The following is an 11,076-nucleotide window of genomic DNA, read 5'->3' on the forward strand; positions in this document are numbered from 1 at the left end:
ATAACATCTGAGGAGCAAATCAAGCCTACCTGTGATGCTGATAATGTAATTTTTAAGAAAGCAGTCCATATATCATTGGGAAATCACATATTTCATCAAATTCAAAAATACTTAAAATATTGCTGATTGTTTTATGGTGTTGATTTATTCAAATGTAATTTTCTCATTATTAATTCCTGTTAATGTATGGCATTCTTAATGAATCTGCTTTGAATGTCTCATTCTGAAAGCTGTGCAACTTAAGAGTGTTCGTTGGATTCATTGATGCGGTAAAAATATTTTTATTGAGTCTGTACTTTCATTTTATCCTCTGGAATCGACACTTTCAAGAAGCAATTCCTGGGTTCCTCCTATGATATTATGTCCCACCCCCAACTAAACACTTTTTCTCTAGCCAAACCCCTCAGTTGGCTCCCACGTGGGGAATTTTTAGCAGCCTGAAGAGATTGCATCGATACCGTGCTGAGAGACCACGTTACTTAATAATAGGAGAACTAATCATGAACTTTAGAGCCTGGCTAGTTTTAAGCCTTCCTTTAATACTCAATGGCAGCATATTTAACAGCATATGCTCATGTATGCATTTGGTATAATGAATTCCATTCTCAGAGCATTGTGACAATGGGTACATAACACTTGTGGAGGGCTTCCTTCCCATCATTGCAAAGGTTTAGACTTTGTTGATACAGCCATTGACAATGGGTGCTATGGCTGGTCTTCACATTTAGAGGAGGGAACTGAGGCCAAAAGCAATTAGGGAACTCATCTGAAGGCACACATTTCAGAAGTGGCAGAGCTGGACTTTGAATCCAGGGCTTTGTCTCTACTGCTTCCTGTGGAGAGGAAGCACAAGCAGGTGGCTGGCATGTGATCTGTGCTTAATGAATGCTGTGGTCATTGCTGGCCAAGCCTCATCACCAGCCCCTTCTCCTTAGGTTTCCTGAAGCCTTTGTTAAGTATCATCTGTACAACTCCAAATGTGCCTGACCCATGCAGAAAGGACTCTTTGGATCCCTGGTTTTTCCAGATTTGGGCTTTGGGCTTTGTTCCCAGACCCGAGTGTGCTACTGTTTCACTTATCAATCTACATGCTACCTTGCTCTCCCTTTTCCCCACATGGGTGCCGTTCATCTGCTGCCCCTCAATCAGGTCTCCCTGCATTCTATTAGTACATTAATTCACAGATGAAATCATCTTCTTAGGGGGCATGTGTAAAGTCATCCCAACTGTCCTAGACTTTATCCCAACCACCATGACCTATGTTGGAGAACTGAGAATTTGACAGACTAGAAATGTGACCCTGGAACTCTATAGCATGAGACAGTGATGAGCAGCTTCTAAGAGGTCCTGTGTCAGTTCCCGCCATGACAAAAGGAGCAGGCCAAGCTACCTCTCTTGCTCTTCCCACTTATGCTCATCTCCATAAGGTTTCTATGGTACCCTGAGAATTCCATGTCATTCTTAAGCATAATTCATTCTTGGGAGCGAATGAATGGGCCAGCTGGGGATATGTCGTTCATCTGAGGGCCATCCTACTTGGGCCTTAAAGAAGTCAAGCATAGCCACCACTGATCAGCCACAGGACCTTTATTACAAGCAACCAAACATCAATGGGTCATGGTTTATGAAAAAAGTTAACACATGAAGCAATAAATGTTACTTTACCAATGTACAGTGTTGATTTTACAACATTTGATAGAGTATTGAGCTGGGGTAAGGGCCTAGAGCAATTTCTCTCTGTGTCACTGTCTCTCTGTCTCTGTCTCTGTCTATCTCTGTTTCTGTCTCTGTCTCTGTCTCTCTCTTACACATACACACACACACACACACACACACACACACACACACACACTTTACCCATTGAACTCAATTCCCCGTTAAGTTTGAATGAATAGACATAATGCAATTTTTAAAAGCCTTTAATCACTCCTGGAAACCCACATTTTTATTTCCTTGGGCAAATGAAGTTCATTCTGGCAAAAAGCATCTGAACCACAGACAAATAAAATTATCGTAGGGGAGTAAACATTTTTACTAGAAATTCAGGGAACCCCTGAGGGACAAAGGGGAGGTACACTGTTGGCTTCCTGCTTCTCCAATCTATCTGCTTCCCCTCCCCGCTCCACCATCAGAATCATTTGTCAACATTGCATCCATATTCCCTGGACCCACTCAAATATTATTTTGAGCAAAATCTGTCTTTTTTTCTTGGATTCTCGTACCCCCTTTCTTTTATTGTAGCCTCATTGAATGTCCAAATCATTGTTTTCTGCATTGTCTTGCTTTGCTCTCTGGCTGTTTGTCCTAACTGTGAAGTCTGTGGCTGTGTCTGGTTTATTCCCTGACCACAGGCACACAGAGGGGCTGCCCAGCCACCTCCTGTTGTTCTGCCTCTGAGCAGACAGAATCCATAGTCTTTGACACCCCCGCCCCTGTGGTGTTCACTGAAGCCCTCAGATTTGGATTTGGACAGAGAGGCTCCTTTTGACAGAGAGCCCCAGCACAGTATCTTCACTTTCTGTAATGCCCACAGCAGAAACACACACACACACACACACACACACACACACACACACACACACACACCAGTAACTTTTCTTAAGAACTCTGAGCTATCCACAAATAATGTCATTGTCAAAACTGAAATAGCAAGTGACATTAATCTCCCAGGAATAGTCTAACACTGATGTTGTACGTGAACATGCTATTGTCTGTTTCTTCTTACGTTGACCCTTTTATTTATTTATTAGTTAGGGTTTCTATTGCTACAACAAAACACCATGACCAAAAAGCAAGTTGGGGAGAAGGGGGTTTATTTGGCATAGTAGTTCATCATTGAAGGAAGCCAGAATGGGAACTCAGACAGGGCAGGAACCTGGAGGCAGGAGCTGATGTAGAGGCCATGGAGGGGTGTTGCTTACTGGCTTGCTCCCCATGGCTTGCTCAGCCTGCTCTCTTATAGAACCCAGAACCACCAGCCCAGGGATGCCATCAACCACAATGGGCTGAGCCCTCCCCCATCAATCACTAATTAAAAATATACCCTACACCTGGATCTTATAGAGGCAGTTGAAGTTTCCCCCTTTCACACAACTTTAGTTTGTCAAATTGATGTAAAACTATCCAGCACAGAGCATTAGGGGCTCATGTTCCAACTGTTGCTAGCCTGGTTACTAGCCAATACCAGATCAATAATGCCAAAGAGCAAAGGAGGACTGGTGTGCTTGCTTTGAAACCAAACTTCAGGAGCTGCTTTGATTTTGCTCTTTTTGTGGGAAGGTCTCTGAGCACAGACTGTGTTGCAGAGAATGCGGCTTTGATGGCAGGCGTGCAGATCCCATATTCCAAGCTTTAAAGTCCCACACAGAACAGTGCAATTTTGACAAAATTACCAAATAGTCCTATAGCACAGGAGGCAATTTAAAGCAGCCATGCTTTTCTAATGGTTCTTCATTGTGTTAAAGTGACCACACCACAGTGGGAGATGCCTGCTGTAGCAGCCTCTAAAGCCCAGGCCAAGCCAAAGAGAATAGCAGCCTCTCGACTGATCCTGGTTGAGGGATGGGTAGGTTAATATTTGATCTCAGTTCTCAGAGCAGACACAAGAAAGGACTGTGAAGACCTTAAGATCTTACACCGTGACTAGCACTGAGCTGTCATGAGGAGTCTGCTCACTCCTCAGAGACAGTGTGTAGCTTTACCGCATATGCAATGAGCAAAACATTCAAGGGTACCTGGAACTTGGTTGGGGTAGTCTATCCAAATTCTGAGTCCTGCCGTCTCCTGTCAGGAGTAGAGCAGCGCATAGCTTCACACATACAATTCTGCGGTGCTCTAAAGAACCATCTCTTCTTTCTCCGTAGGATAGATTTTACTTGAATCCCCCCTCTCTCTTAAAAAACAAAAACAAAAACAAACAAACAAACAAACAAAACCCAACCTCTAGAAAACAGCTGGACAGCACTTCCTGCTCTTCTAAGCCCCAAACATCACTGAGCCATCCCTTTACCGGCTACTCCAGTTTCTCATCTCAGTCAGTCCATTCCCAAAGAGTAAGGTGGGCTGCTCGATCACCCCCACTCACAGGGGAGCTTTCAGGGTGCTTGCTGCCTCACCTGTAGCAACATACCAAAGCACCAGGTACTCATACTGTTCTCAAGAGATTCTGGGTACCCAGGATTGCCATGGAGACATTACACTTCCCGCCCACTTACCTAGTCCCCCCTTTCCTTTAGGGGCTGCATCATAGTGATCTTTCTTGCACCCCATGTCACTTCCTAGAGACTCACGGTGACATTCCTAGAGACAGACATTCCTATGCTCTCAGAGGCTTAGCAGAGAGATCAGGCTCAGCATGTGCACCTTAGCCCTGTCCAGGATGATAAAGGATACCAGAGTTCTAGTTCTCATTTTCTTTTCCAGACAGTCACAGCAAGTTAGATCTTTGCTTGGGCCAGTCCCACAGATCAAAGCGCATTAAGACAGGCTTTATGGGCCACTTTCCCTGCGGGATTTTGCTTGAGGTCCCATAAAGTTCTCCATAAAAGTCTCTGGGCCAAATGATCCCGTCTGGACATCATTTGGTTAAGCCCAACTCCTACGCAACCCAATCCCTCTGCTTCCCGGTGCCAATCCCAGCTTCTGGGTGTTCCAGAGTGTTCTGAGGGCATGGTGGCTAGTGGAGCTTGGAGTAAAGGACAGGGAGTGAGTGGGGAGTGGGGAGCAAGAGCCGAGGCTGCAGACTCTACCTGCTGGCAGTCGTTCCTCCTTTAACCTGATTTCTGGACAGACAGGCCTCTGGCTTTTCCCAGATTGCTCTTCCCCGCGCACGCCTTTCCTACTTATCTCGATCCTCCAGCCCCTAAACTGCTCTCCCCTTTTTCTCTTCCTTGAAAGGCCCTCTTGAGCCTCGGCAGGTCTCAGTAGGCTGAGCTGCTAGGTAGCAGGTCGTAGCGCCCCCCACTGTAGACCACCACACCGGGTGGATAGTAGAGCAGGTCAGGTTCTGCAGAGGCGTTAAGCGGCGCCAGGGCCTGCAGCCCGTGATCTTCCGGCTCTGGTTTGGTGGTGGCAGTGAAGGGGCGCATGCTGGTGAGCGAAGGGGACGCGATGCGCCACAGCAGGTTTTTGAGCGCCTTTCGGAACTCGCGGCGCACTAAGCAGTAGAGGATCGGGTTGAGGCAGCTATTGGAGTGGGCTAGACACACGCTGACTGGGAACGCGTACGCCTGGCACAGAAAGTACTCCTGGCTGAAGGGCACCGCGTTGAACTTGATGAGGATGCTCCAGGTGGTGAGCGCCTGGTTGGGCAGCCAACACAGGAAGAAGGACAGGACTACGATGGTCACCGACTTGGTGACCTTGGACCGTCTCCGAGCGCTGGCTGCACTCAGGCCTCCTCCAGCCGCTGCTGCTCCCCCAGCTCCATCCGTCGTCCCCACTACGCGGCGGGTCGGAGATGAAGCGCACCAGCAACAGGTAACACAGACTGATGATACTCAGCGGCAGCAGGAAGCCCAGCAACACCTTCTGCAGGTGGTACAAACCCAGCCAGAACTGCCTGTCCCAGCCCAGAAGCTTGTCCGGGAAGTGCATGAGGCACAGCTCCTCGCCCATCACCCTGATGGTGGTAGAGAAAATGACATTGGGCAGCGAGGCTAAGCAGGCAGAAGCCCAGATCAACCCACACAACACCTTGGCTGAGAAACAGCAGCTGTTCCTTAAGCTCTGGCCGCAGCAGTCGCCTCGGCCATGCCCTCGGGTCCGATGGCTCTTCAAAGCCGAGGCCACAGAGTGGTAGCGCGCCACGCTCATAGCGGTGAGAAAGAAGACGCTAGCGTACATGTTCATGGACGTCACCATGGACACGATCTTACACATGGCCTTGCCGAAGGGCCACTTGAAGTCTAGGGCGTTCTCCACCGCCCAGAAGGGCAAAGTGAGCACGAATTGAAAGTCAGTCAGCGCCAGGTTAGTGACGAAGAGGTTGATGGAAGATTTGCGCCACCCTTGCTTGCTTTTCATCAGGTAGAGAACCAGCAGGTTGCCGGCCAGTCCCAGAGCACAAACCACCCAGTAAACCGCGCTGATGAGGATCCGTACCCGGGCCTCAGTGTCTGCGCTCTCTGCCCCGCCGCTTCCAGGGGGATACCCGGGCGCCGCACCGTCTGGCAACTCCAACCCCAGGTCCCACCACAAGTCCGGAAGCTGCAGCGACGCGTTGCTGCTCGTGTTGGCAACCTCCAGCAAGCCTGGGATGAGACTGAAGAATTCTGAGAGCTCATCACCGGCAGCCGCCTTACTCATGGTGGCTGCGGTGGTTGCAGAAGCCACCTGCATGCGCAGGTGCCTCTGGGTCATGTTCTGCCGGCCAACCACCCGAGAGGCACCGCTGCTCGCTCCGGGTGTGGTACCCAAGCGGGCGCGGATGCTGGAGCAGTCTAAGAAGCCGCTGAAGCTGCGCCTGGAAACTGGATGCTGAGCCCAGTCCGCGCCCAGAACCGCCGTGGGCTCAAGATTTGGCTGAGCTCAGCGTCACTTCTTAACCAGTTTAGAGCAGAGGAGGGTAGTTTCAGGCAAGTGGCCCGGGATCAAGGCTCCTCCTGGTGAGGACTGAGTCTTACCTCTCCGCTTCCCTGTTGTGACTTAGACACAGCCTTCTGCCCAGGAGCACAGTTCTCTGGCCGCTTCTCTACCCAATACCTTTGTTGGCTTTTGCTGTTGCCTGGACGAGATTCTCTCCTTTTAAAAGAAAACAGAGATAGTGAACATCCGTATCTCACTCTGCCTGGGGGTTATTTCACGCCATCGCAACCTGTAGTTCAGTTGGTGTTTTCTGTTTGTCCGGTATTGTCAACCCCGGGTGGCTAACCAGAGTTACAGGAGTTACATTCGCACCCACTGAGTCTCTGCGGAGAGCCCCAAAGAGCATGCGTAATCCCCCTGTGCAGGAAGGGAGTGCTTTCCGAGGTGCTGAACTCTGCGCGCCACCCACGGGGAGGCAGCTACCACTGGCAACACCCCGTCTCTTCTCCCTAGCTGCAGAAGGAGTGGTCTTAACCTTTTCTTTTCTCAGTGAGTCTGTTTCCTTCCTTTTTTATTCTTTTTATGGCCATTTTTTTTTTTTTTTTTGCCTTTTCTCCTCTCACATTGAAATCGTCCGACTTACACAATAGTGGCACCCTTTCTTCTTTAAGTCAAATGACAATTTATCTTTTCCGAATACGCGAACTGACGCTCCCTCTCCCCTTCAATTAGCACATTGGCAGAATTCCAAGGATTGGTGTTTGCCTGGAATCGGGTGTATTTTGAAAACTGGAACTATGGCAGTTACTTCTCGACGTTGTAGTTTATTTAAATGCCAGACTAGTTGCTCTGATGTAAACTACACTTTTAAAGAAGGACCTAATGAATTTGGAGTGTTTTCTTTACTGAAGAACTAAACTGAAATCCAAGTGTGCTAAGCATGCAGAAATTGTCCTAACTTCTGGGATAATAAAGGGTTCCTGACTTTAATAACAGCAATTAGGGTTGTAACATTAGGTGTAGTGGAAGAAGTAAAGACATTTAATGAAAAAGAGAAACAATAAGAAAGGAAAGAAGTACTCAACAGTCTTAGGAAGTTTAACAGTCTTAATTGCGAAGCACATTTTAAAAGGGCACTTTGCAGCAGACGCTGCATTTCTCTGTTTTACCAATAGAGGCCGCCAGAGCTTTAATAAAAATCAAACGTAACAGCAGTGGATCCGTTCTGATCTGAAGCCTCTTCCCTGCCCTGGTAATTCTGAGCAGCTGTGGACACTTGTGCCTCTTGGCACCCCTGCTTTATAGCCTAGTCTTCAAGCTCACTTTTTCATTTTTAATAAGCTTTTTCTTTCTCCGTCATTTTCTCTTTTGCTTTGCTTGTATTTCAAGAGCTACTGAAAAATAAGGAAGCCTGGGGTAATACCAAAAGCCCTCTGCAGTGAAGATTTTAGTGTGCTGGTGTCAATCACTCCCCAACCCACACAAATAACTTCTCTGTCTCCATGCTTCGAGTCTCATCCATGAACATATCTTCTTGGTACACCCCCAGGTAACATAAAGCATTCACACACTTGATGAAGATTATCGGAGGAAGGTCATTCATGACATCTCACATTCATTGACTGTTCACGTTTAGCTGGGCCCTGAGCTAAATTGAGAGATATACTACCAGGACACAAGCCCTCCATTTTGGCCTCCTCTGGAACTCAATCTAAATGAATGTGCGTTTAGGAGCCCTGTGGCTGAAGTTTTTGTTTAGACTTACATGTCATTAAGTTATCCCGAGTGCAGTTGACTTGCAACAGACACATGGACAATAATTTTAGCTCTTTCCCTATTTTCTTTTGGAGGTGGGTAGGTAATAAGTAGTTTACTGTACTATTATGGGATGATACAACTTTAGATTTGGGCTGGGGGTTATTTGGGGATTTAAATTTGGATAAACCACCAAGGGGGAAGATTTGGAGTTTGCTTTGTTACACATGTGCTCCATTTTTTTCTATATTCTTTTTCCCTGGAGGTGAGGTCAGGCTGCGATGGAGTCCTACAGAAAAACACATTAGCATCAAGAAGCTGTTTTTCTCCATGGAGGCTGGGTGTGGGATCTTGATATCTCTTTTTTCTTTCCTTTCTTTCTCTTTCTTTCTTTCCTTCTTTCCTTCTTTCTTTCTTTCTTTCTTTCTTTCTTTCTTTCTTCCTTCCTTCCCTCCCTCCCTCCCTCCCTCCCTCCCTCCCTCCTTTCTTTCTTTCTTTCTTTTCTTTCTTTCTTTCTTTCTTTCTTTCTTTCTTTCTTTCTTTCTTTCTTTCGAGCTGGGTTGTATATCTGAAATTATGTGGTCCAGGAAACATCCCGAGAAGAACAGAGGCACTGCAGACACTCTAGCATGTAGTTCTGCACATCTAGAATTGTAGAGTATAGCCCTTATACAGTGCAGGGGAGGCCTGGAGAGGTGAAAGGATTTACCCCCGGTTTCATTCTAACAGGTCTCCATACCAGCTTTAAGCCATAACTCAATTGACCTTCATGTGATGTCCTTTTGGTCCATTCTTCACTTCCTAACTTGGATATAACTGCCCCAGAGCTTTCAACGTCAGAGTAGGTGATAGGCTGAGGAATATGTTCTCCAAAATATGTACATCTCAAACTCTGGGCCCTCGGATATTATTTCATGTAGACAAAAGGATCACGCAGGTGTGATTGAAGGTCATGAGATGAGAAAGATGTTCATCGATTACCTGGACAGACCTAATACACTCACAAAAGCCCTTACCAAAGGGTGGCATGAGACACGAAGATCAGAGAAGTTAATGTGGTAGTGAAGCAGAGGTAAGAGTGATGTACTTTGAGACAGAAAAGGGGCCGCACCTGGGGCTAGAAAGCCTCTGCCATACTTAAAGACACCTATAGGGATCAAGAGAAGTCCCGAGTGAATGCATGTTGTTGACGTGGGCATGGCCATATCAAGAACCCAAATACCACATTCCTGTTGGAGTGGCAAAGCCTTCCCCGTGGTGAGGTTCAACGGAATGTCAAAGCCTTCCTCTGGTCAATGTACGGATGTTGGTAAAAATGTCCACCATAGCTTTCTTCCCCCACCAGATATTTATAGTTTCCCAACATAGACTGCTCCTACTGAGATTAGACAAACCTGCCTCCCTGTTCAGCTGTCTGTAATAACTCTGACTCCTTATTTATCTGTAATAACCCCACCTCCCTCTTCAACTGTATGTTGACCCTTGGAGGTGCTGTGGCTTCTCCACCCAGAAGCCCAGACCACCCAAGCTTTTATGTTAAGAAAAGAAAAAGGGGCCACAAACTAAGCCACTAAAAGGTGAAAGGAGGCAGGATGTGGACTCTCTCACAGGGTCTCCAGAACACTCTAGCACCACCAGTGTCTCTGAACAATGATTCATGAACTCTAAGTCTCATAAGAGTTTGGATTTGCTTTGTTTTAAAGCACTGCATTTGTGACAGATTGTTGCAGCAATAGAGAACCATATATACATATATTCTCACTAAAACAATGCTGGTTTAAGTGTATCATTTCATTTTAACCTATTTTTCACTCATTCAACAAATACTTACTTAATATTTCTTTATATTAGGTATTATTCCATGACTAGACGACTTCATGGTAATACAATCTGTTAGAGTTCACATCTGGATGGGTGACACAGATATTTAGGAGTTATGTGATTATAATCACAAGACAGAAAACAAAGTAAAATGAATTATAAACCATCTATAAGAAGGCTGAACTTTCTGAGCTTATCTATTTTTTAACAAGGGTCACAGCTCTTCAAATTAAACATTTTCAAATTGCTATTAATTTCCAATCACTGTATGGTTATCTAAGGAGATAAGGGTTTTTCTCTCTAGAAAACTAATTAGTACGTGTTAGGCTTTGGAAACGATAATGTCTTAAAGGAAGGGGAATTCAGTAACTATGTAAAGGGCTCCTCCCTTTCCATAGGAATAGAAAGAACGTTTGTGCAGAAGGAACGTTGTGAGTGAAGACACCAGCTGGGAGTGAGTAAGTTGCTTCTGAAGGCCAGAACTGGGACTAAACCCCGGTGCCACAGCACAGCAAGTGGGGCAGGTAAGGTATGATGAGTTGGATAATAATGCCTAGCCAAAGAGCTGTGATCCTCAACATCAGAGCAAGGAGAGGCACTGGGGAAATTCAGAAAAGGAAGCAGTAAGATCAGTTTTGCAGATGCAAACCATCCCTTTAGCTGTACAGTGGACAGGATGGAAGGAACAAAAACAGGAACATTTAAGCAATTAGAAAGCTAAAGCAAGGTGCATGACCAAGGTGACTGCAGTTTGGCCTGTGATGGAGAAGAGCAAAATGAAACTTACCTAGATATTTTGAAAACTGACTACTAGGACCTTGACGGGGCGGCATGCAAGGTTGCACGTGAGCAGGAAACCAAAGAGCCTGCCTTGAGATTCTACTCGGCATCTCGGCAGGTAGGGATACTGTTCTCAGATGACGTGGTGGGAAAATGACACATTCGGACTAGGCAGATGAGACTGCAAATGCTTAT

At 46.4% G+C, this 11,076-nt stretch overlaps 1 protein-coding gene across 1 annotated transcript; it reads right to left on the reverse strand.

The window, feature by feature from the left end:
• Positions 1 to 3,957: 3,957 nt before the first annotated feature.
• Rxfp3 (relaxin family peptide receptor 3) lies at positions 3,958 to 6,913 on the reverse strand. The gene is given in 2 exon segments (XM_036207072.1): positions 3,958 to 5,450; positions 5,452 to 6,913. Coding segments are annotated over 2 exon segments (1,440 nt in total). The 5' UTR covers positions 6,361 to 6,913; the 3' UTR covers positions 3,958 to 4,919.
• Positions 6,914 to 11,076: the final 4,163 nt, after the last annotated feature.

The sequence above is a fragment of the Onychomys torridus genome, chromosome 15, assembly GCF_903995425.1.
Source record: "Onychomys torridus chromosome 15, mOncTor1.1, whole genome shotgun sequence".
Lineage (NCBI taxonomy): Eukaryota > Metazoa > Chordata > Mammalia > Rodentia > Cricetidae > Onychomys > Onychomys torridus.